At 38.0% G+C, this 26,631-nt stretch overlaps 1 protein-coding gene, 4 long non-coding RNA genes and 1 other non-coding gene across 6 annotated transcripts; 3 read left to right on the top strand and 3 right to left on the bottom strand.

The window, feature by feature from the left end:
- Positions 1-3,028: 3,028 nt before the first annotated feature.
- LOC130990280 (uncharacterized) lies at positions 3,029-6,060 on the top strand. The gene is made up of 4 exons (XR_009090900.1): positions 3,029-3,395; positions 3,481-3,511; positions 5,339-5,402; positions 5,995-6,060. It is a non-coding gene; the product is annotated as an uncharacterized LOC130990280 (long non-coding RNA).
- On the bottom strand, positions 3,462-4,563 carry LOC130990276 (uncharacterized). Its single transcript, XR_009090893.1, has 2 exons — positions 3,895-4,563; positions 3,462-3,791 (listed from the first exon to the last, which is right to left on the bottom strand). It is a non-coding gene; the product is annotated as an uncharacterized LOC130990276 (long non-coding RNA).
- A 6,020-nt stretch (positions 6,061-12,080) lies between the features above and the next one.
- LOC130990279 (uncharacterized) lies at positions 12,081-15,114 on the top strand. Its single transcript, XR_009090899.1, has 4 exons — positions 12,081-12,447; positions 12,533-12,563; positions 14,391-14,454; positions 15,049-15,114. It is a non-coding gene; the product is annotated as an uncharacterized LOC130990279 (long non-coding RNA).
- LOC130990275 (uncharacterized) lies at positions 12,514-13,965 on the bottom strand. The gene is made up of 2 exons (XR_009090892.1): positions 12,947-13,965; positions 12,514-12,843 (listed from the first exon to the last, which is right to left on the bottom strand). It is a non-coding gene; the product is annotated as an uncharacterized LOC130990275 (long non-coding RNA).
- A 7,318-nt stretch (positions 15,115-22,432) lies between the features above and the next one.
- LOC130990594 (uncharacterized) lies at positions 22,433-23,425 on the top strand. Its single transcript, XM_057914817.1, has one exon. It carries the CDS (start codon positions 22,433-22,435, stop codon positions 23,423-23,425), a length of 993 nt encoding a protein of 330 aa, XP_057770800.1.
- Positions 23,426-26,412: 2,987 nt separating this feature from the next.
- Positions 26,413-26,519, bottom strand: LOC130991102 (small nucleolar RNA R71). The gene has a single exon (XR_009091065.1). It is a non-coding gene; the product is annotated as a small nucleolar RNA R71 (small nucleolar RNA).
- Between the last annotated feature and the right edge of the window lie 112 nt (positions 26,520-26,631).

Raw genomic sequence — 26,631 nt, 5'->3', positions numbered from 1 at the left:
CATTTTGTATGTTATGAAGAAACATGGCACTTTGAAAAGGCGCACAGACAATAGAGCGATGAACAAACTAATACTCAAGAATGAATAGCCTTTACCGAGGGTAGATGAATTGTTCGACCAACTCAAGGATGCAAGTGTGTTTTCCAAGATCGATTTTTAGAATCGAGTATCATTAGCTAAAAGTCATACAAGAAAGTATACTCAAGACAAATTTTAGAATGGGTTATGACCACTACAAGTTTGTAGTTGTGCCATTCAGGCTAACAAATGCCCAGATATATTCATGGGCATCATTGATAGAGTATTCTACCTTCACCTGGATAAGTTCGTCTTAGTGACTCCAAGAATGAAGATGAACATAAGGAACATTTAGGGACCATGTACACAAGTACTATTGGGTGAACGAATTTATGCCAAATCAGTAGGTGTGAGTTTTGCTCAAGGAAGTGGCATTTTCTGGAACATATTGAATGATTTGAGTTTATATATGTGTTTATATTTATTAAATATTGCACGTATAATTTACTTAGATTAATTTGAACACCAAGGTTCAAATTTGATGAAGGCCGTGAGTCATAAGGCCAGAGACGAGCGATGCTCGATTTTAATTGAGTTATTTTGAGCATGCCAATGTGTTTAGAATAATTAAAAATATTTGTATTTAAATTTTTGGAATTTATTTCCATTAAATACGAATTTTCTAACTATTCGATGATTTATTAAGTTGAGATATGTGGAGTATGTGAAGTCATGTAAGTGAACTAGCAGTGCATATGAGTTAATGCTATGTTAGTAAGACTATATGAATTATTTGAGTATTTATGAGATGAGCATGATTAGTAAATTATTGAGCTTTTTGAATTGCATGAGAAATGCATATAAAATGGCTAAGTATGATAAATTAGCATGGATTAGATTTATTAGTTTAAATGAGATAAATAAATTAGAGAAGCATGTTAATTAATTATAGTTGGAATTTAGTATTTAATTACAAAGTCCGAGATTTAATCGAGAACTATGAGCATGATAAATTGTTAAGATATAATTTATTATTTGAGTTTGATATCGATTATGTGTCTAAATGGAGTGAGTGTGAGAGTTATGAATAACGCACATAAATGTTGGTATCTGACACTCGAACAATTGGTGTCGAGTATAAATGATAGTTTACTGATAAAGAGTTTTGATGATTTTGAATTGTAGTGCTAGAGATTCTAAAACCTGATAAGGAATTTGTAGTAGCTGATGAGACAAAGAGGATGGGTTGAACCCGTAAAGGATTATGATTTTGGTATTAACCATCACATGGACAAGACCAATGTAGTAGATGATACAGCGAGCCGGAAGGCTTCGTCTAAGATATGATAAGATGATGATAGAAGTGATTAAACCACCCAGCTTGAGGAAAATTGTGGTAGGAGCACGAAGGAATGATGAGAAGTTAAGAGTAAGAATAAGGATAAGAAGTTTCAAGAATTACCACGAGGAATCAAATAATGCTATCTTCTTTGAAGGGAAGATATGCATCTCCATAACAATGAACTTAAGAATAAGATAAAGCCACGACACTCTTATACTATCACCAAGAAGTACTAAGATGTATTAAGATCAAAAAAAAAAAAAAATCTAGTTAGGAGGAATAAAACGAGATGTAACCTCATTTGTTGAAATATGTCTTGCATGCTAGCAAGTGAAGGTTTTACAACATATCATATTGTTACTTTGAGTCTTCGAGCTCATAAAGTCAAGCTTAATGTCGTGTTTGGGACAAACCGAGCCCTTAACGAACCAATGGATTTCTTTGTTGAGATGGATTTTTCGAACCCTTCAGACTTAAGCAAAGGTTGTCACGAAAGGGGGGGCAGTGAATGCCCACATGACTCGAGATTCCATCGATGAATGAATAAAAGTTTATAACGGCGTTTTAGGCTGACTGCCTACATGCTCGAAATGGTTGGTCTCCTTACAAACTGTTTAAGTTGCCTTAAGAATGCTTTAGAGATATTAGTCATTATAGTTCCGCTTAAACGACATAGAAATTACTAATAAGGTATGTTGAAGACGACCGAGCTAAACCGGGGTGAAAGCTGAGAACATGTTTTTGCCACTCTTTGTGAGACATATAATACCAGTTATCAATCGACTATCAATAGGTTAGCAAATGAGGCGTTATACGTGAGGAAATATAGATCACCACTTTGTTGGGATGAAATGGCTAGACGATTGAAATCATCCGTCAAAATTTGATAGTGAATAAAAGAGGGCCATGATTGACAGAGTCATATGTTGACAAATGACGAATTGACCTATGATGTGAAAGTGGAGAGATAATTTCCATAAAAGTTTCTCCATCAAGAGAAATCATTGGACTCAATGTGAAGAGTAAACCTAAACCCCGTTTTATAGGCTCATACGAGATTGTAGAAAGGATGAGCCCAATAACTTACTGTTTGGCGTTAGCGCTAAGCTTTGAGAATATGCGTAATGTATCCCATGTGCCGCGAATAAGGAAGTATGTTTACGATTCAAAGCATATGATCCATGAGAACAACATTGTTATTAGTCAATATTTGAGTTACGAAGGAAGATCCGAATCTATCTTAGATCGGGAAGTTCAGGTACTAAGGACTAAGTCGATACCGATAGTAAGGGACCTATGAATATATCATGGTCAAAAAAAAAAATAGACTACGGTCTAACAGGAAAGTGAAGTACTCAGAGTTATTTTCTGAGGTACAAATTTCGGGACGAAATTTCTTTTAAGGGGGATAGTATGTAATGACCCGACTTTTTATTAAGGATTATATACTTTTAATTACTGATTTAAGGATTGATTATGGTAATTAGGGTTCAGCATCCATTAATAAAATACGAACTTATATGAATTTGATAATTTATATATGTGATGATTTATTTTTTTTAGATGATGCACTCAAAATATATTTTAAGTCCATTAATTTATTGTGGAGAATTTAACACTGAAGTGTTAAATATGAATCTTTTATCGATTGTTTACTTAAGCCCATGAGTAATTTAATTTATGTTAGAAGCAAGCTCAAATGGATTTTATGCTTCAATAAGAATTAGGCTTATATGTCTTAATGTATTTAAATGAGTTTGGAACCATATAATTAATATATTAATCTCTTAGATATTTTAATGATTAAAATTGAATAATCCTAAGCATGCTGAAGAATTTACTACGCATGCTGAAGAAATTCTTCAGTCATACAAAGCTAGCTGAAGTGTTCATACTTGTCAGCTGAAGAAGTCCACGATCCTCATCCATCCAAGCCACCCCATTTTTCTTTTATAACCTACACCATTCTTCACCCAAACCTCAACACTTCACCATTTCTAAATTCTGCAGTCTCAATTTCACACAGCAAGTTAAGGTAATAGAATGAGGATATTCATCTCTTTCAATTTATTTTTTTCACAACTGACGTTTCTAATCTTAGTGATAAACAAAATCTGCAGAAATAAATATCTTCCACCACACCTATTCAAGGTATTCCCCTTTTATCCAATATATCAGAGAACCACCAAACGAGAATGATCCAAAAGAAAAATTTACATGTATTAACGTATGAACTGAAATTTACAGTATTTGATTTTTGCTCAAATCCTATGTGCTAAGTGTTCGACTGAATTTGAGGCTTGAAACCTTTGAAGGGGGGGGCTGACCCTGCCTTGTGTGTGTGAGTCGAGATCAGAGGGAGGCGGCAGCCTTGGTGACTCGTCGTTGCCGGCGGTCAACGGACGGCGACGGAGCCGCGGTGGCTTCCGATCTGCCAAAGAGGGGGAAGGGAGATAAGTTTTCAGATTTTAATTTAGAAAAGGGAAAGGATGAGGGAAGGAAAAAGAAAAGGAGAGAAAGGAAATTAGAGTTACCTGTTTTCAGACGGCGGTCAGCGGCGGAGCCATGGTGGCTCGTCGTCGGCGGCGGCGGCGGTAACGTGACAGCCGTGACGTCGCCGTTGCTCCGATTCAGCCAAATCAAAAGAGAGAGAGAGGAGTTTTCAGTTTTAATCTAAAAAGGAAAGAAGGGGAAAATGAAAGAAGTTAGGGTTTACCTGGCTGTCGGCGATCGACGGCTCCTGGCCGTGAGCCCACCGGCGAAGGAAAGGAGGCGGCGGCACATCAGGGGCTGTGTCCGTGCGTCTGTTTCCAGGGAAAGAATTGAGACGGGAGAGAGAGAGAGATAGAGGGAGGGGAGGAAAGGCGGTGGCCGTGGTCTTGACGCGGTAGCGGATCTGCCGCGAGGACGACGGAGGCACCGGCGGCGGCGCACCGCTTTGACAGCGGCGTGCGTCCTGTGTACGGCAGATAGATAGATAGAGGCGAGAGGGTGAGAGAGGACGAGAGTTCAGGGGAGGAGCGAGAGGCAGCAGCCGCGCCGCTCGCCGGCGGCGGCGGCGGCGGTGGCGGCCGCGTTGAACGGCAGGCGGACAGAGGGAGTCCGAGAGAGAGAGAGATGAGAGGGTGAGGCTGAATGTGTGTGTTTGAGTGTGTAATTGTGTGTGTATATTTAGGTTAAGAATTGGGCCGAATTTATTAATTGTTGGGCCGAGACTTGGGCCGATTTTATTAAGTGTTTGGGCCCTTATTTAATTATTGATGGGCTTAGATTTTAAATGTTTGGGCTTCAATATCTGTTGGGCTCGGCCCTTTTAAATAAAAATCTGATGGGCTTCTTTTATTTATAGGATTTGGGGCTTCTTTAATTTAATTGTTTGGGCCTTATTCAAAGAAAAACATGATAGACTTAATTTATCTAATTAATTTGGGCTTATATCTATTTAAATTATTTGAGCTCTTAATTATTAATTTAAATTGAGCTTGATTAATTTAATTATATATTGACCTTTAAATTAATTATTTAAATGGAGTTCTTTATTTCAAGTATTTATAAATGGATTTTAAAAGAAAATATTTTGAGTTAAACTCTTATTTAAATTAATTCTTTTCAAATGACTTATTAATATGGATTATTTGAAAATGATTAAATGATTTTAAATATGAGAAAGCATGATCTATGATGATATAATTTGTCTATGTGATATCCTATGATTTATTTTTAAATGACGGAATATTTAACTTGATGGCGTGAGTAGAACGAGTTATGATTGATGCGCATGATGATGTTCAAATAAACGGTTTCGAACCTAAATGTTAGTTATGTGATAGATGTTTTGAGTTTAAGGTTTTGAACGAGACAAGATTAATATGGATGCTAGAACCCTAAAATCATTAAAGGAGATAGTTTAGTTTAGAGACCTATCTTCCTTTCTTACACGACTTTCTTCTCGAACTTATCGACTCTTCGTCAATAAAGGTCCAGACGGGAAGTGAAAGCTAAAGAAGGAGGTAACTCTACGCCCCTAGTGGGAACGAATAAGGTGGGCTTTCTTAAAACACGTATATAGAGATCCCCTGCATACAGGCCTCTTATACGAAATGAAATGAATGACATGATATGACTGTATTATTTCAAATGGTGAATGGTTTTTATGAAATGAAATGTTTATGGAAATGATTAAATGATGAATGGTTCTTATGAAAGGAAAGGAAATGTTTATGAATGATTGTCTGCCAAAAATATTTATGTTTTATATATGTATTCTATCTGTGTTGGTTCGCCAACTATAAAGGAAATCGAATTCGGACCCTACGCTAGACGAAGGTTTGCTAGTAAGGGTTAACGTGTACACTCATGGAGACTGTGTGTCGCTTGCGACCGGTCTTAGCGTCCGTGGAAGGAGGCCTCCTTCCCGGCGTGTAAAAGGAACAGATATGGATCATATAGACCGAAAATGGGATGGCCATCCAACTTTATGAATGAAAGAAATGTTTAGTAAGCACAGGTCCTTCAAGTAAAACCCTGTGTGTTACTGTTGGCAGTACAATAAATGATATAAAATGTTATGTTTCCGGCATATGTTCACTGAGTATTATTACTCAGCCCTGCATGTTGTTTTCCCTAATGTGCAGGTTGAGCGGGTGATGGAATGGAGTGGAGTTGAGCGGATGTACCTTTTGACATAAAATAATAATGTACCTTTTGACATAAATAATAATGTACCTTTTGACATAGAACAATAATGTAACCTTGAGTATACATCTTCATATGTATAACTCACACGTATTTCCGCTGCAAGATACTCTGATTATGCTAATGTTTTATTTTAAGTATGATACTCTTTTGTTGGGTAATCCACTTCGACGGGCCTTCCCGAACAAACGTCTTGTATTTGCCCAAGTGATCAGTTATGATCCTAGTGTTATATAATAAATGTCTCTTTTCGTAAAATGTTTGATTGTTAAGTAAATGCCCCTTTCTTTCCCCGCTTCTTAATCCCCTTCCCGAGTCATAACCCCGGTTAAAACCATCCTTAGGGATTGCGGGCTGTGACAGAGTGGTATCAGAGCAGTTCGTTTGCTCTGGCCCAAGAATTTTCCTTCAAAAGCCAAGTCTAGATCGAGTCATTTGACTTAAATGAATCTTATGACACCGCTCAACGCTCCATTGCATCACGCTCAATCAAGAAAAAGGTAACTGGAGTTACAATGTTTAATTATGTTATGGTTTTAAACAGTTGCAAGGATGTGATTGTGAAATGCAGGTTATGAATGAAATGTTGATGCTTTACCTTTTTATGGCACAATTTGTGTATATTATGTTGATACGATTCGAGAAATGAATGATACTGAACACGTTTTCAAGGAATGTAGATTGTTATAAGTTTTATGATCACATTTGCAAAAGAACATAGATTGATGGATTTATAGGGTATCCCTATAACCTAGATGCTTGAGAATGACGAATCAGAAAATGACTAAACATCACGAATGTTTTGGTTTCCTTCGGGAGACTGTAGTTTCTTTGAAACTCAAAGATAGACTGAAAGGATACGTGCCACGTTGAAAGTAAGTCAACGAAAGGTGACATGAGACAACTTCAAGATGGACGTTACACCACGAAGGTTTTTAAGCATAGTCTCTACGTTCGATAGTTCACACATGACGGAACATCGAATTAACTTTGTTTCATGATGAGTTATAGAAAGAATATGGTTGGACTGTTACATTACTATGTTCTAATATATCTACTTATGGAAGAATGTTGAACGTTCGGAATATAAGTCTAAGAGATAGGACCCTATGCTTCAGCTATTAGCTTACTGTTACGAACTTAAGTTTTGTTATGTATAGTATGATGAGAATTTAGAAGACCCAGAATTACCAAGTTCGGGATGATGTTTCCCGTGTAACTGGGAAGTGATTATGTTGGACCTGGCCAGTCCACATGATCCAAATCTCAGTAGACGTCTTTTGGGTTTATAAACCCCTGTATTTCAACTTCAGTTTAAAAAAAAAAAATCAGATGGGTTCTCACTCTAGGTCATTTTGTTCGACTTGGTAGTTACTCCTTTCTACCCTCTGGTTATTTATTTGAGTCTCTTGAACAAATTTTCTGCAACACTTTATTTTGATATCATTCGAGATTTGAGCCTTTGCAACTTTTGAGTTGTTCTAGTAGATTCTTTTGATGTATACGACTAAGAAGCGTTAGTATATTGACTTAGTAAGTCACCCAAACTATAGCATGGTTAATTGACTTCAGTTGTGTCTAAATTAGTTGAGATTAGTATTTCTCCTCTGATTATTATCGACCACTCCTTTTGTTAACAATTTATAATACAAACCGTAAGGTTTGAGAATAAGGACTTGAGTTATTTTGTCTATGCTGATTTCACGATGGAATCATGGAAAAAAATGTTACACATGTGATATGAGAAAAGGAATGTATTGATGATCGTTTTTTTTTTGAAAAATAGAATGTCTGGTAGATGAGAAGCTAGAAACGAGATGAGGACAAAAATAAACCATTACGAAAGATGGATGAACTTTTTCTCGAGTAAAGCTTGTTATAGCTATGAAACCAAGAATCCAGTTGAGGGTAAACTTAAGACGATGAAGAAAACCTTTGATTTTCTTTGTACCGCACAAGAAAGACTTCATGTGTTGCGTTCCAGTTGACTAGATCTACAGATTTTGGTGGGAGGCCAAAAGAAAAGCAATGACTCAAGAATGTGGTTAGCAAACTTGTCTTAGAAAGACTTTAAGACGGACACATATTACATATATTTTTTTTTAATATCTGCGATAGGAGGAGAGAAACGAAAATGTTCAATCTAAAGCAAAACAGGATATCTATGACCGAGTATGACCACATTTGTTGTGGCATGTCCATTATGCCCCACAATAGGTGGACACCAATGAAAAAAAAAAACTCCCGAAGAAGTTTCGCCTTGGCCCAAAATATGAGATAAGAATGGCACTCGCCAACCACGATGAGTTTACGTACTTTGAATTGCTCAGCAAAACTCTAGACGCTAAGGTAGTTATGCCCGGGGATCACCCGTCACAAATTCAAACTGAACAAAGTGATCAAAACATGAAAAAAAACTTTTCACCCATAGAAGGAACGACGATAGTAACACGTAGTTATATGAACCTGTAATCGAATGCAGGATCACTTAAGGTGGTAGCGAATAACTTGATGTTATATCAATATGGAACGTAGATATAATCCTAGGAATGGACTGGTTAACTGAGAACTATGTCACGATTTATGCAAAGAAGGGAAACCTCCTACAAACCCTAAGAATAGACAATTTAGGGTACTTCATGAGATAAGTATAAAGAGTATTATACCAGTTTTTCAAACCTACAAGCCAGGAAGGTTATAGATAAGAAGCATTACCAAGTTTTCCTTGTATACCTAAACGGAGGAGCTAGAACAGAAAGGACAGTCGAGGACGTAAAAGTTATACGTGAATTCCATTATGATTATCCGGAGAACTTACCAAGACTGCCACCCAATAGATAAGTAGAATTTACCATCGACCTAGTACCAGGATCGACACATGTATCAAAAGCATCGAACAAGATGACTCCAAAGGAATTGGAGAACCTAAAGATCTAATTGCAGAAACTATTAGACGTAAGTTTGATCATGTCTAGTGTATTTCCATCGGGGAGCGCACATTTTGTATGTTATGAAGAAACATGGCACTTTGAAAAGGCGCACAGACAATAGAGCGATGAACAAACTAATACTCAAGAATGAATAGCCTTTACCGAGGGTAGATGAATTGTTCGACCAACTCAAGGATGCAAGTGTGTTTTCCAAGATCGATTTTTAGAATCGAGTATCATTAGCTAAAAGTCATACAAGAAAGTATACTCAAGACAAATTTTAGAATGGGTTATGACCACTACAAGTTTGTAGTTGTGCCATTCAGGCTAACAAATGCCCAGATATATTCATGGGCATCATTGATAGAGTATTCTACCTTCACCTGGATAAGTTCGTCTTAGTGACTCCAAGAATGAAGATGAACATAAGGAACATTTAGGGACCATGTACACAAGTACTATTGGGTGAACGAATTTATGCCAAATCAGTAGGTGTGAGTTTTGCTCAAGGAAGTGGCATTTTCTGGAACATATTGAATGATTTGAGTTTATATATGTGTTTATATTTATTAAATATTGCACGTATAATTTACTTAGATTAATTTGAACACCAAGGTTCAAATTTGATGAAGGCCGTGAGTCATAAGGCCAGAGACGAGCGATGCTCGATTTTAATTGAGTTATTTTGAGCATGCCAATGTGTTTAGAATAATTAAAAATATTTGTATTTAAATTTTTGGAATTTATTTCCATTAAATACGAATTTTCTAACTATTCGATGATTTATTAAGTTGAGATATGTGGAGTATGTGAAGTCATGTAAGTGAACTAGCAGTGCATATGAGTTAATGCTATGTTAGTAAGACTATATGAATTATTTGAGTATTTATGAGATGAGCATGATTAGTAAATTATTGAGCTTTTTGAATTGCATGAGAAATGCATATAAAATGGCTAAGTATGATAAATTAGCATGGATTAGATTTATTAGTTTAAATGAGATAAATAAATTAGAGAAGCATGTTAATTAATTATAGTTGGAATTTAGTATTTAATTACAAAGTCCGAGATTTAATCGAGAACTATGAGCATGATAAATTGTTAAGATATAATTTATTATTTGAGTTTGATATCGATTATGTGTCTAAATGGAGTGAGTGTGAGAGTTATGAATAACGCACATAAATGTTGGTATCTGACACTCGAACAATTGGTGTCGAGTATAAATGATAGTTTACTGATAAAGAGTTTTGATGATTTTGAATTGTAGTGCTAGAGATTCTAAAACCTGATAAGGAATTTGTAGTAGCTGATGAGACAAAGAGGATGGGTTGAACCCGTAAAGGATTATGATTTTGGTATTAACCATCACATGGACAAGACCAATGTAGTAGATGATACAGCGAGCCGGAAGGCTTCGTCTAAGATATGATAAGATGATGATAGAAGTGATTAAACCACCCAGCTTGAGGAAAATTGTGGTAGGAGCACGAAGGAATGATGAGAAGTTAAGAGTAAGAATAAGGATAAGAAGTTTCAAGAATTACCACGAGGAATCAAATAATGCTATCTTCTTTGAAGGGAAGATATGCATCTCCATAACAATGAACTTAAGAATAAGATAAAGCCACGACACTCTTATACTATCACCAAGAAGTACTAAGATGTATTAAGATCAAAAAAAAAAAAAAATCTAGTTAGGAGGAATAAAACGAGATGTAACCTCATTTGTTGAAATATGTCTTGCATGCTAGCAAGTGAAGGTTTTACAACATATCATATTGTTACTTTGAGTCTTCGAGCTCATAAAGTCAAGCTTAATGTCGTGTTTGGGACAAACCGAGCCCTTAACGAACCAATGGATTTCTTTGTTGAGATGGATTTTTCGAACCCTTCAGACTTAAGCAAAGGTTGTCACGAAAGGGGGGGCAGTGAATGCCCACATGACTCGAGATTCCATCGATGAATGAATAAAAGTTTATAACGGCGTTTTAGGCTGACTGCCTACATGCTCGAAATGGTTGGTCTCCTTACAAACTGTTTAAGTTGCCTTAAGAATGCTTTAGAGATATTAGTCATTATAGTTCCGCTTAAACGACATAGAAATTACTAATAAGGTATGTTGAAGACGACCGAGCTAAACCGGGGTGAAAGCTGAGAACATGTTTTTGCCACTCTTTGTGAGACATATAATACCAGTTATCAATCGACTATCAATAGGTTAGCAAATGAGGCGTTATACGTGAGGAAATATAGATCACCACTTTGTTGGGATGAAATGGCTAGACGATTGAAATCATCCGTCAAAATTTGATAGTGAATAAAAGAGGGCCATGATTGACAGAGTCATATGTTGACAAATGACGAATTGACCTATGATGTGAAAGTGGAGAGATAATTTCCATAAAAGTTTCTCCATCAAGAGAAATCATTGGACTCAATGTGAAGAGTAAACCTAAACCCCGTTTTATAGGCTCATACGAGATTGTAGAAAGGATGAGCCCAATAACTTACTGTTTGGCGTTAGCGCTAAGCTTTGAGAATATGCGTAATGTATCCCATGTGCCGCGAATAAGGAAGTATGTTTACGATTCAAAGCATATGATCCATGAGAACAACATTGTTATTAGTCAATATTTGAGTTACGAAGGAAGATCCGAATCTATCTTAGATCGGGAAGTTCAGGTACTAAGGACTAAGTCGATACCGATAGTAAGGGACCTATGAATATATCATGGTCAAAAAAAAAAATAGACTACGGTCTAACAGGAAAGTGAAGTACTCAGAGTTATTTTCTGAGGTACAAATTTCGGGACGAAATTTCTTTTAAGGGGGATAGTATGTAATGACCCGACTTTTTATTAAGGATTATATACTTTTAATTACTGATTTAAGGATTGATTATGGTAATTAGGGTTCAGCATCCATTAATAAAATACGAACTTATATGAATTTGATAATTTATATATGTGATGATTTATTTTTTTTAGATGATGCACTCAAAATATATTTTAAGTCCATTAATTTATTGTGGAGAATTTAACACTGAAGTGTTAAATATGAATCTTTTATCGATTGTTTACTTAAGCCCATGAGTAATTTAATTTATGTTAGAAGCAAGCTCAAATGGATTTTATGCTTCAATAAGAATTAGGCTTATATGTCTTAATGTATTTAAATGAGTTTGGAACCATATAATTAATATATTAATCTCTTAGATATTTTAATGATTAAAATTGAATAATCCTAAGCATGCTGAAGAATTTACTACGCATGCTGAAGAAATTCTTCAGTCATACAAAGCTAGCTGAAGTGTTCATACTTGTCAGCTGAAGAAGTCCACGATCCTCATCCATCCAAGCCACCCCATTTTTCTTTTATAACCTACACCATTCTTCACCCAAACCTCAACACTTCACCATTTCTAAATTCTGCAGTCTCAATTTCACACAGCAAGTTAAGGTAATAGAATGAGGATATTCATCTCTTTCAATTTATTTTTTTCACAACTGACGTTTCTAATCTTAGTGATAAACAAAATCTGCAGAAATAAATATCTTCCACCACACCTATTCAAGGTATTCCCCTTTTATCCAATATATCAGAGAACCACCAAACGAGAATGATCCAAAAGAAAAATTTACATGTATTAACGTATGAACTGAAATTTACAGTATTTGATTTTTGCTCAAATCCTATGTGCTAAGTGTTCGACTGAATTTGAGGCTTGAAACCTTTGAAGGGGGGGGCTGACCCTGCCTTGTGTGTGTGAGTCGAGATCAGAGGGAGGCGGCAGCCTTGGTGACTCGTCGTTGCCGGCGGTCAACGGACGGCGACGGAGCCGCGGTGGCTTCCGATCTGCCAAAGAGGGGGAAGGGAGATAAGTTTTCAGATTTTAATTTAGAAAAGGGAAAGGATGAGGGAAGGAAAAAGAAAAGGAGAGAAAGGAAATTAGAGTTACCTGTTTTCAGACGGCGGTCAGCGGCGGAGCCATGGTGGCTCGTCGTCGGCGGCGGCGGCGGTAACGTGACAGCCGTGACGTCGCCGTTGCTCCGATTCAGCCAAATCAAAAGAGAGAGAGAGGAGTTTTCAGTTTTAATCTAAAAAGGAAAGAAGGGGAAAATGAAAGAAGTTAGGGTTTACCTGGCTGTCGGCGATCGACGGCTCCTGGCCGTGAGCCCACCGGCGAAGGAAAGGAGGCGGCGGCACATCAGGGGCTGTGTCCGTGCGTCTGTTTCCAGGGAAAGAATTGAGACGGGAGAGAGAGAGAGATAGAGGGAGGGGAGGAAAGGCGGTGGCCGTGGTCTTGACGCGGTAGCGGATCTGCCGCGAGGACGACGGAGGCACCGGCGGCGGCGCACCGCTTTGACAGCGGCGTGCGTCCTGTGTACGGCAGATAGATAGATAGAGGCGAGAGGGTGAGAGAGGACGAGAGTTCAGGGGAGGAGCGAGAGGCAGCAGCCGCGCCGCTCGCCGGCGGCGGCGGCGGCGGTGGCGGCCGCGTTGAACGGCAGGCGGACAGAGGGAGTCCGAGAGAGAGAGAGATGAGAGGGTGAGGCTGAATGTGTGTGTTTGAGTGTGTAATTGTGTGTGTATATTTAGGTTAAGAATTGGGCCGAATTTATTAATTGTTGGGCCGAGACTTGGGCCGATTTTATTAAGTGTTTGGGCCCTTATTTAATTAATTGATGGGCTTAGATTTTAAATGTTTGGGCTTCAATATCTGTTGGGCTCGGCCCTTTTAAATAAAAATCTGATGGGCTTCTTTTATTTATAGGATTTGGGCTTCTTTAATTTAATTGTTTGGGCCTTATTCAAAGAAAAACATGATAGACTTAATTTATCTAATTAATTTGGGCTTATATCTATTTAAATTATTTGAGCTCTTAATTATTAATTTAAATTGAGCTTGATTAATTTAATTATATATTGACCTTTAAATTAATTATTTAAATGGAGTTCTTTATTTCAAGTATTTATAAATGGATTTTAAAAGAAAATATTTTGAGTTAAACTCTTATTTAAATTAATTCTTTTCAAATGACTTATTAATATGGATTATTTGAAAATGATTAAATGATTTTAAATATGAGAAAGCATGATCTATGATGATATAATTTGTCTATGTGATATCCTATGATTTATTTTTAAATGACGGAATATTTAACTTGATGGCGTGAGTAGAACGAGTTATGATTGATGCGCATGATGATGTTCAAATAAACGGTTTCGAACCTAAATGTTAGTTATGTGATAGATGTTTTGAGTTTAAGGTTTTGAACGAGACAAGATTAATATGGATGCTAGAACCCTAAAATCATTAAAGGAGATAGTTTAGTTTAGAGACCTATCTTCCTTTCTTACACGACTTTCTTCTCGAACTTATCGACTCTTCGTCAATAAAGGTCCAGACGGGAAGTGAAAGCTAAAGAAGGAGGTAACTCTACGCCCCTAGTGGGAACGAATAAGGTGGGCTTTCTTAAAACACGTATATAGAGATCCCCTGCATACAGGCCTCTTATACGAAATGAAATGAATGACATGATATGACTGTATTATTTCAAATGGTGAATGGTTTTTATGAAATGAAATGTTTATGGAAATGATTAAATGATGAATGGTTCTTATGAAAGGAAATGAAATGTTTATGAATGATTGTCTGCCAAAAATATTTATGTTTTATATATGTATTCTATCTGTGTTGGTTCGCCAACTATAAAGGAAATCGAATTCGGACCCTACGCTAGACGAAGGTTTGCTAGTAAGGGTTAACGTGTACACTCATGGAGACTGTGTGTCGCTTGCGACCGGTCTTAGCGTCCGTGGAAGGAGGCCTCCTTCCCGGCGTGTAAAAGGAACAGATATGGATCATATAGACCGAAAATGGGATGGCCATCCAACTTTATGAAATGAAAGAAAATGTTTAGTAAGCACAGGTCCTTCAAGTAAAACCCTGTGTGTTACTGTTGGCAGTACAATAAATGATATAAAATGTTATGTTTCCGGCATATGTTCACTGAGTATTATTACTCAGCCCTGCATGTTGTTTTCCCTAATGTGCAGGTTGAGCGGGTGATGGAATGGAGTGGAGTTGAGCGGATGTACCTTTTGACATAAAATAATAATGTACCTTTTGACATAAAATAATAATGTACCTTTTGACATAGAACAATAATGTAACCTTGAGTATACATCTTCATATGTATAACTCACACGTATTTCCGCTGCAAGATACTCTGATTATGCTAATGTTTTATTTTAAGTATGATACTCTTTTGTTGGGTAATCCACTTCGACGGGCCTTCCCGAACAAACGTCTTGTATTTGCCCAAGTGATCAGTTATGATCCTAGTGTTATATAATAAATGTCTCTTTTCGTAAAATGTTTGATTGTTAAGTAAATGCCCCTTTCTTTCCCCGCTTCTTAATCCCCTTCCCGAGTCATAACCCCGGTTAAACCATCCTTAGGGATTGCGGGCTGTGACAATTTTGCCCCAAACGAGATGCTTTGAGTATTTGCAAAGTTCGGAATATTATGTACAAGATTGGCGAATTAACCAACTTCATGGAAGATTTTGCCCCAAACGAGATGCTTTGAGTATTTGCAAAGTTCGGAGTCTATTGTCATTATTTCTTTCAGTCTTGACATCTCCATCAGCCCGATTAAAGACCATCCTCAGAGAGTTCATCCAAAAATCTGGCAGCAGCCCATCTAAGACTTTATTTGAGTGATGTTTACTTTGCACTTCAGGTGGCTCAATTGGCTTTTAATCAGATTTCGGGTGCGCTCGGGTCTGGGCCATTGTGAGTCCAACCTTTGAAGATTGCTGGTTACATTTTCTCTTTGCGCGCATTCGAGCAGGCTAGATGACTCAATGGTGTTCTATTATGTTTGGCGAACATGTGTTTCAACTCCACGAGCGCATTCAACTTTAGCTTGGAGAGAAGTGAATTTGTCGATGCATAGCCGACCTCAATGCCAGATAACTCAATTCTTTGACAGGTCTTGGGTGCGCTCAGGCCTGGGATTGTTTGAATCTGGTTAGAGTGAGGTTGTTGTTATGTTTGGCATCTCACGTAGTTGGGAGAATTCTGCACAACGGCTCGAGAAGATTGAGTATTTTCTTCTTGATGCTTAAGCCAAGGAGAATGAAGCCATCGTCCGAATTGCTTTGATCAAGGAAGTGCTTGCTATGATAGAGAGGTGGAAGACAGAGATGACGTTGTCCTTCAAGCAAGATAGTGTCTCCTTTCATATTGTCCGAGGTGCAATCCCAGAATTCAAAAGAGATTTTGACAAACATAAAGTTGCACATGTTGATGAGGAAATGCTGCGGAATTTTGAAGACTTCAGAGTCACTTTTGATCTCTGCTCAGAGAACTTTGGAGGATCAAGACCCATTTGCTTAGTATTGGTGCAAACCGCAGTTTCTATCATTTCTCTCTTGATGATTCTTATTTGGTTTGTGATGGATATTTTGACATCTTCTCCAAATGCTTGTGCTTCTTTTGATGGCTTGATTTTCTTCCCAATTTGAGACATATTCGGCTTCACATAATCAACTTAAATCATAACTTGATGATATAAATTGAAAAGAGTCAAACACAACTTATGACTGAACTTAGAAATTATCTAAGCTGCCTACGTACCCTTTTGAAAGGGATCAAGTCAAAACGTAGTTCATAGGATCAACAAGTGTTTGAGATTGGGTGCCGTGCACAGTTTATACTCATGCGGGCCAGGAGTAACATGCAGTTTAGGCTCGTGCGTCAAGGAGCTGTCTTCATACACTCAATTTTGTTGCTTTTCTTCATCTGACTCATTTTTGGCTTTTCTGCTTTTCTATTTTTTTTTGGCTTTTTATGCTTTCCATTTTTTTTTGGCTTTTCTATATTTATTTTTTTTTTGGAACTATATACATATATACATGCTTCAACTTCTACCACCCTTCAAGGATAGTAGTACTTCAAGAACTTTCCGTTGAGAGTGATAACAATTGGCCTCCTTGCAGCGAGGGCCATGTCTCCAATTTGAAAAGAGGGCGCTCGCACTGCTTTGTTGAAGGATCTTGAAGGAAGAGCTTGATAGTATTCCAATTTTTGCTGGACTTCTAGTCTCTCTTCATCCAGAGTTTCCAGTTCTTCGGGGCTCAAGTGCGAATTCTCTTCTCCAACGACCATTTTCTCGCAGGAGGTGATATGGTTTGCTGTGACAACGTCTTCGTCTTTTCGGCGAGGATCTTTGCAATCAAAACACGTCTTTATGCTTTCATTTCTCTGGCGTATGAAGGCTATATTCTCTGCAACGCTTGTTGTGATAACGCCACTTCTAAAGAGACTTGCAATTTCACGATGCACTTGACTTTGAGTAGTATGAGGAAGAGGAACTGGATTACTAGCACTATTAGTAGTGTAGTAAGAGGAAGCCACACTTTCTCTATCTTCTTGATCTATGGCATCTCGTGTGAAGATGGTGGTCTTCATTTGAGCTTTCATTTTTTTCCCACACGACATAATCAAAGTGGTGTATCTTTTCATTCGAGGAGGGATCAAACTTCTCCATTTCTCTGTTATGTGCAGTTCATCACTCCCTTTTGTCTTGCTTCGTTTCCATAGTTTGCCTTTGCCAAGTCTTTTAAAGACAGATACTCGTTGAGCTTCTCTTCTACCCATCCTATTGAAAATAGAAACCCTTTGGGTTCTCCGATTGCTTGAAGATTCCAGGATTTGCTTGGTGCTAGCATAGTTAGCAGTGGCTCTCTTGATGGCAATTCGAATGGGGCTTTGCACTGTATATCCCAAACCTGCTTTGGAGTTTTGGCCTGCGTTATCAGTCTTTTCCAAATGAGACCTTGACATAGAGCTTTCTTGAGGATTGTATCCAGCATTCACGAGGAGTCTATATGCCTTCGGACCAAAGTGCTTTGAGAGTTCTTTGTTTGAGAGATCTTCATGCTCTGTGATGCTACTTTGCTTTGGTCGGACAAACCCTTCAAATGGTTGGTGAATTGGCTTCTTGGCATCAATCTTCGTTAAAGGCATGGTGAATCCTTCCATCTTCAGAAAAGATTCTTCTTTCTTTTTCTCCTGGCAAGATCTCAACTCGTCATGTGATGTATCATCTTTCACCATTGAGACTTTGGTTCTTTCCAAATAGAACTTAGCATCAGCAAAATGTGATTCTGCTTCCGTAAACGGCTTTTGATCACCAACCACTTTTCTTATGGCACCATTTTGATAGTACTTGAAGCATTGGTGCAATGTAGAAGGAACAACACCATTTTCATGAAGCCATGGTCGACCCAGAAGCATATTATAGGATGTCTTGGCATCGATAACATGAAGCAACGCTGTCGAATCCATGTCCTGCATCAGCAATCGCAACCTTATAGTTCCAAGAGCTCTTTGCCCTTCATGATTGAAACCTTGGATCATCAATCGACTGTTTGACAGCTCATCTACTTGAATTCCCAATTGCTTCAAAGTCCTTAGTGGCAAAATATTGACCGCCGAGCCTCCATCGATGAGAATTCGATTGACCTTCTGCTCCTGTGTATAACAACTCACGAACAATGGCTTGTTATGAGGTTCAGATCCAAGCTGCAAGTCTTCATTGGAGAATGTGATTGCCAATGCATCATCGTCTTCATCCGTATTTAGCTCGGGTTCTTCATCTACTTGATTGGATGTATCATACAGAGCTCCAATACCTTCTATTATGTCATTCAAGTCGGTGGAGACCATATTTACAGCAGTATCATCTTCTTCAAGAGATATTTTCCCTTCTCGAGCTAACCGCATGACCCTGTCTTTGAAGATGAAGCAATCATGTATGGGGTGCCCAACCAGACGATGGTATTTGCAGTAACTTGGATCGTCTGTCCTCCCTGCTTCATTTGGTCGCTTCATTTCTGGCAACTCGATAAGCTTTTCTTTGATCAGGTCATCAAAAATTCCTGAAACATCAGAGTCTAAGAATGGATATTGTTTTTGTTGCATTTCTTTCAAGGTAGGTCTTCTTTGCCCCACGTCTCGGGAAGAGTTCTGATTGTCTCGTGAAGTGTTCTGGTTGCCTTCTTGTCCAGCTTCTCTCTTTAAGAATTTCACCGAAGTTGCCTTAATCGCCATGGATTCTCTCTTTGGTGTTTCATCGGATGGTTTGCTTCCTTTCTTGAATTCTGGCATGAATTTGCGAGGTTCTCGGATGGGTGGTTCTTCGATCCCGCTTGCCATCATGCTCAACTCCATATCATGAGCTCTAGTGGCTAGTTCTTCGAATGTTCTTGGCTGGATTCCTCGCAAGATGTATTGCAAGCCCCAATGCATCCCTTGAATACACATTTCGATGGCAGATGATTCAGACAATCGGTCCTTGCAGTTGAGACAAAGGTTTCTCCATCGGTTGATGTAGTCAATGACTGGCTCTTCTTTGAATTGACGTGAACTTGTGAGCTCCACCATGCTGACAGTTCTTCTAGTGCTATAGAAGCGGTTGAGGAACTCATGCTCCAGTTGTTCCCAACTATCAATTGAGTTTGATTCTAAGTCGGTGTACCAATCAAAGGCATTACCTTTCAATGAGCGAACAAACTGTTTGACCAAATGATCTCCATAAGTACCAGCGTTGTTGCATGTTTCAATGAAATGAGCCACATGTTGTCTTGGATTTCCTTTGCCATCAAACTGTTGAAATTTTGGTGGTTGATAGCCAAGAGGCATCCTCATACTGTCAATTCGCCGAGTATATGGCTTGGAGTAAGTTAACGATGACTTGGAGCTTCCATCGGAGTTATTCTTCATTGTTGCTTCAATGAACTCTTTGAGTTGGTCAATGGGAATGAGGCCACCAGACGAGAAGAGAATGTCTTTTCCTGAAGGCCTTTTTCCATCACTCTTTGATTTGTCTTTGGAGATTTCTTCATCGTTATTCTCTCCATCTTCTTCGCTTTCTTCGCCTTCCCTATCGTTGTTGGCGTGGCTTGAATCTCATTTTTCTCCTTTAAGCTTTGCAATCTGGGCATCTTGCTCTTGGATGTGCTTGGTTAGAGATTCAACCATCTTTGTCAAGTTCAAGAGTTGTTCCTCCATGGTGGAAGTGTTTGTCATCATACACTTGCATGGAGTTGATAATTTTCAGTGGGGAATGTGAAACTTCTCTCAAAGTTGTCATCTTCTTCATGGATAGATGGAAGACGGGAGGTCGACTTTGACACCTCTTGCATCAATTTTGCTTTGCTTCGCGTGATCACACCGATGCTTTCCGAAGAACCTTTAGATGAAGCTGGAGCAGTTGCATTTGGTTGAATGGACATTGTTCAAGATTTTTGGTGAAGAGTAGAGATGAGAGGTAGAGATGTCCCACTGGGCGTGCCAAAATTTGTAAACACAAATTTTTGTATTTCAATTTGATAAAATACAAAATGCGTTACAAAAATAATTTGATAGATTTGAAGATAGATTTATGCGGGTTGCAATCTCTAGTTAATCCTCTGATTCTTTTCTTCTATTTGATTCTTGAACAAGTTCGAAGGTTCTTGAAATACTTGATTTGATGACGCCAATCCAAGGGACTCAAGTCATGATTTTGGATTGAACGTTGAACTTGATTTGATTTGAGAACATTCTTAGAATTTGTAAGAATGCCTTGAAGCTTTTGAACTTGATTTCTTTGGATTCTTGAAGATCACTTCAAAGATTCGCAGGAATACTTGAACATTTGAAGAAATACTCGAAGATTTGAAGATCCTTGAATACTTGAAGATTTTGAAGGATACTTGAAGATTTGAATGCTCAAATACTTGAAGATTCGAAGGATACTTGAAGATTTGAATACTCAAACGATTGAAGATTTGAAGGAGACTTGAACGTTAGATAGAATTCTTCAAGATACTTGAATACTTGAAAGAATACTTGAGCTCTCCAATTCTCCGCCTCTTCTACTTGTGATACTAGAGAGAATTCTTTGTGCTCTTCGATCTTCCACTCCTTCGAGTTGTGATAATGAGCACCCCAACACCTCTATTTATAGATTTTAGAGATGGGCTTCGTGGGCTTTATGGGCTTTGGGCCTTCGTGCATGGGCTTTAGGGCTTTAGGTGTCCATAAGCCCATTAATTTATTTATGTTAAATATTAATTATATATCTATTTAAATTAGGAATAAAATCCCATTTAATAAAATAGAAAATATAATTGAATATTTAATTCATGAATTTACACGTGGCACGATTTAATTCGACGACAAATTTAATTGTCTACAACACAGTATATATTATTTTCAATATATCAACTTATTATTCATTCTATCATATGTTGGATTCATTTTTTCACTCACAATATACTTAATTATCATTATTAATATTGCCCTTTAGGTAAAACGTTTTTTGCACTCACACAACTCAATCACGTTTTTATTAAAACTTATGTCGTCAACTTATAAGATTCTTTTTTGGGATGAATGGAGTATTGTATTAGGTGAATTCCTTAAGTCATTTTCTCAAGGCACACTTCTGTGCACGGTTCACTAATTTGTAATTAGAATTAATAGTAATTAGAATTTTATTAGAATGAATGCGACCTGTACATACACAAGTTTTAATCCTACTTAAATGATTTCCATATGGACAGGATTAATTTAGGAGAAAAAAGAATTATATCGATTCTTCTTTTATATATATGAATATTGATAATTTAATGTTGTTATCAAGTCATAAATATCCTTACCACGAGAGTTGGTGTACATACACGTATACTGTATAGACAATTTCAAATTGCGTATATAAAACAAGACGTTAAATTTCATAATGACAGGGAAGTTTATAGAATCTTTTTTAAGAAAAAATATTAATTAGAATCTCATTGTGATTTAAAAGAAAATTTATATTTGTTGATAGCTATCTTTTAATATGGTAGAAAGAGGAGCTCGCGGACTCGGCCAAAATGTTCTTAACATAATCGACAAATACAACTTTAACAATCAGCCAGAATAAAAAGAACTAGTTTGTGAAGCCGACGACAAGCTATTTTTGGTAACGAAATTCAATTTCATTTCATAGTTAATTGTAATGTCTTTTGGGTATGAGGAGGGGTTATTATATATGGCTGACGAACATTCGTGCATGTCAAATCGTTATGGTGACAATACAATAATAATAATAATAATAATAATAATAATAATAATAATAATAATAATAATAATAATAATAATAATAATAATAATAATAATAATAATAATAATAATAATAATAATAATAATAATAATAATACACAATCCGTTATATGAACACGACATGAATCCGATATTAACATAACTAAAATCATTGTATATTTATCAAATTAATATGATAATGACCCGAATGTGATAAGACTATAAACTTGTAAATTAATTTTATGCTCCATTCGTCCCAATTCAATAGGTCTGGGCACAAGGAGCAATCCCGCCGGGCACAATGAATTGTTTACTGTGGAATTGTCGAGGGCTTGAGAACCAATCGACAATTCGGCAACTTGTTTGGCTTGTCAAACAAAAGAGACCCGACTTGGTTTTCCTTATGGAAACCAAGCTTTTTATGGAAGAATGGAATTCTATTTTAGTTTCTGTGGGTTTGGAAAATTCGTTTGTGGTAGAGTGTGATCACTTGGCTGTTGGGAGAAGAGGAGGTTTATGTCTCTTATGGTCGGAAAATGTTGATGTTCACGTGAAGTCTTCTTCGCCACATCATATCTTGGCAGAGATTAATGAAAATGGTAATCCTCCGTGGGATTTTGCTGGTATATATAGATGGAGTAATACATCAGATCATCATAAGACTTGGGATCTCTTGCGGTCTCTACATTCTCAAGTGGCTGATAAATGGGTTTGTGGTGGGGACTTCAACGAAACAATGTATCATTTTGAAAACCGAGGAGGCAACGCCAAGGTGGACAGCAGAATTTCGGCTTTTAGGGAGGTAGCTGCTTTTTGTGAAATTACCGATCTGGGATACTCAGGGGAGCCTTATACTTGGACAAACAATCAGTCAGGAGCGGATAACATCATGGAGCGGCTTGATCGGGTTTTCGGTAATGATGCGTGGATGGATTTCTTTCCCGGATTCGAAGTGATTCATTTGTTGAGAAAGTCCAGCGATCATTGTCCTATTTTGTTAACCCTTTCCAAAGAGGTGGAAAACATACAACCCAGACCAAAGCCCTTCCGTTTTGAGGCCATGTGGTTGAAAGATGGGAGATGTAAGGAGCTTTGTCAACAGCTGTGGGATTCGGGGAGCAACACTAATATAGCAGATGATTTTAATAAGAAAATGGCGGCTATGGGTCACAAACTGAAAATCTGGGAAAGGAGTGTTTTCGGGCAGGTCCGGAAAAAATGTGAGAAGTTGCGTGAGGAACTAGCGGCCCTCCAAAACTATCATCGGGATCCTTTTACTAAGGAGCGGCAATGAAGTGTTGAAATTGAGCTCGATGGTCTTCTTCAGCAAGAAGAAATCATGTGGAAACAGAGATCGCGAGCCGATTGGTTGGCGGAGGGGGATCGGAATACAGGTTTCTTTCATAAAGTTGCTGAGGGCAGGAAACGTAGGAACTTTATAAAGGAGATTAAGCGTGCTGATGGCTCTATTACTCGCAATCCCAAGGAAATGGATGAGATTTTCAGATCCTTTGTTAGTACGCTTTTCACGGCTGGAGCTACCCAGAATTCTGAAGATATTCTCAGCTCCATTACTCCTGTGGTCACGGATGACATGAACAACTCTCTTACCGACCCTTACACTCAGGAAGAGGTTACTCAAGCGCTCAAACAAATGGCCCCTCTCAAAGCCCCTGGGCCGGACGGTATGCCTGTTATTTTTTATACCTCTTGTTGGGCTTCGGCCAAGCATGATGTCATTCCTTTGGTCCTTAGTATTCTTAACAATGGGGCCTCTCCTGCGGCCATTAACTCCACTTTTATTTGCTTAATTCCTAAGAAAAAGAAGTGTTCTGCTCCTGTTGATTTCCGTCCTATCAGCCTTTGCAATGTGGTTTATAAGCTTATCTCTAAAGTTATCACAAATAGGTTGAAGTCTATCCTTCCTAGTATTATCCATGAGAGTCAGTCTGCTTTCGTCCCTGATTTATGCTTAATTTACACGATTTTTAAGGGGTTTGTTTGTGCATATCTTAAGTTAATCTTCTGGAAATTGGTGCGTTTATGGTGTATTTTATGCTTTGCAGGAGATTTAGGCTTTCGAGATGGAAGAATGCAATTTTGGATGATTTTCACGATTTTTAGGTGTTTTGGTCTTCAGAGCAGAGGAATCACCATTCCTCTGGAATCAGCGTAATCAAAGCGCCAGCGCCAGCGCCAGAGAAATCAAAGCCCAGATCAGCGAAGTCAAAAGCCAGAGTAGAGGAATCACCTATTCCTCTGCCAAGAAGCGCCAACATCAGAGTGGAGAAAGCATCAGAGCGGAGTCCAGCGCAGCGGGATCGAGTCTCCGCTGCCAGAGAAGTCAAGTCCTCAATTCCAGAGGAGTCGCCATTCCGCTGACGAAGTACCAGAGATATCACCCATTCCTCTGGCGATACCATTCCTCTGGCGATAGCAGAGAAATCATCATTTCTCTGACGCGGCCCGTTTCCTGAGACAGCCGTTCCTCTGGCGAGAGCTGCGAAATTGGCAAGAGTGGGAGTATTTTCTTCAGAGTGCGCATCTAGCTGGAGAGTTGCCTTAATTCACACGATTCTATTACCATTAGAATTTTACTTTGCATGGCAACTTTCATGGTGATCCGAAGGAAATCTGAAGCTTATTATAAATATGCCTTCCTTTGACCTATTAAAGGAACCCCAGAACCTTAGCATTCATATTTTTAGTTTTATAGCATTAGAATTTTATAGCTTTCTAGTTTTCAAGGCTTGGATCAAGATTGAAGATTCAAGTCGCTACTTCAGTTTTTTCATTCGGTTTTTATACAATTCAGTTTTTACAATTGCGTTCTTTTTAATTATGTTTAAGTTTTATTTTGCTATGTCTGGCTAGTTTCCTTTAGCTGATTCTAGGGTTTGTAAATAGTTGATTGAATTTATGTGATTTATTTGTTAATACCTTTGTGCCTTCCAACTTGTGATTCATGATTCCTGGTGCTTAATTTCTTGTGAATTATTTGGCCAATAATTTACATGTCTAGCTGTTCAGTTTGAATCTTGAATGCGATAATTGTTCAGCCGATTCAGGAATGCATGTTATAGTAGTAGCCTTGACACTTGAATGGGATAGGTGAAACTATAGGGAGCTATTCTTTGTGTACGCTTGGGAGTTAATTTATTCCTTGGAGTCTTGAATGTGAAGGGGGGTAAATTAATCTACTTTCATAGGTGTTCGTTAGAGAAGCTTGTGAATAGTTTTGTGATCTCTCATCAGGGTTGGATTAAATTGGTACATAGGATTAATAGATTTATTGCATAGATTTAGTTAATGAATTTACTACCTTAGGATCAGTTGTCTTTTATAGTTGATTCTTCTACGTGCTTTTATTTACTACTATTTGAGTTTAGTGTTAATTAAACCTTCCTACTTTCGTTTGCCTGAACATTACTAGAGTTTAATTAGGATTACTTAGAGTGATTCGTTATAATAGTCCCTGTGGATACGATACTCGGTTACTAATTATTTGCTACAATTGCATCGTGTTAGTTGCAATATTTGTTGCTAAGAAACTAGTGATAAACTTTTTGGCGCCGTTGCCGGGGATCTATTTAGAATTGACTTTAATATTTCTGATTAGACTTAAGCATTATTTCAGGCGTTATAAGTTTTTATTTTATTTTATTTTTAGTTTTTAAATTTCTGTTCTTGTTTGTTGTCTCAGGCGTGTATGATCACGAGATCCAAAGGAAATGAACATCTAGTACCTTTGAACTTGGAAATCGAAAAGCAATACAAAAGAGACAACCGCGAAAAGAAGAAGCAAGCAATGGCAGAGCAACAGAATAACATGGACCTTGAAACTCTTGTGCGAGCCGTGACACACCTTCAGAGGTAGCTAGACGAAGAGAGAGAGCGCAACCGGGCTCCTCCACCAGAGCCACCACTGAATCACATGTATCAGCCTCGGGTTGATCAATTTCAAGGAGGTAGATGGGGACCAACTGTGCAGGCTAACACGTTCGAGCTGAAGCCAGGATTGATAAACATGGTGCAAGCTGAACAGTTTAGTGGAATGGCTGATGAAAATCCGCATGTTCATATCACTCAGTTTCTAGATATCTGCGACACTATTAAGCAGAATGGAGTGCCACCGGATGCCATCAGAATGAAGATGTTTGGATTCTCTCTCAGAGACAGAGCAAAGGAGTGGTTCAAGAGTTTGGACAGAGGTGCTATTACTGGATGGGAGGATTTGTGTAGAGCTTCCTGGCAAAATACTTCCCTGCTTCTAAAGCTCAGAAAATCATTGCAGAGATTTCTCACTTTTCCCAGCTAGGAGATGAGACCATTCATGATGCCTGGGAAAGATTTCGTGAGCTGCTCAGGAAATGCCCACAACATGGTTTCACAGAGGATCAGCAAATCATTCACTTTTATAATGGTTTGACTGGTCTGACAAAAAGTATGGTGGATGCTACTGCAGGTGGATGTCTTCTCCATAGAAATACAAAGGAGGCT

This window comes from Salvia miltiorrhiza, chromosome 6 (assembly GCF_028751815.1).
Source record: "Salvia miltiorrhiza cultivar Shanhuang (shh) chromosome 6, IMPLAD_Smil_shh, whole genome shotgun sequence".
In the NCBI taxonomy this organism is placed as follows: Eukaryota; Viridiplantae; Streptophyta; class Magnoliopsida; order Lamiales; family Lamiaceae; genus Salvia; species Salvia miltiorrhiza.
This window is presented reverse-complemented; position numbering and strand designations above follow the sequence as displayed.

Coding starts and splice junctions, on each gene's coding strand:
- LOC130990594 (XM_057914817.1), top strand. CDS start 22,433: ATGAATTGTTTACTGTGGAATTGTCGAGGGCTTGAGAACCAATCGACA.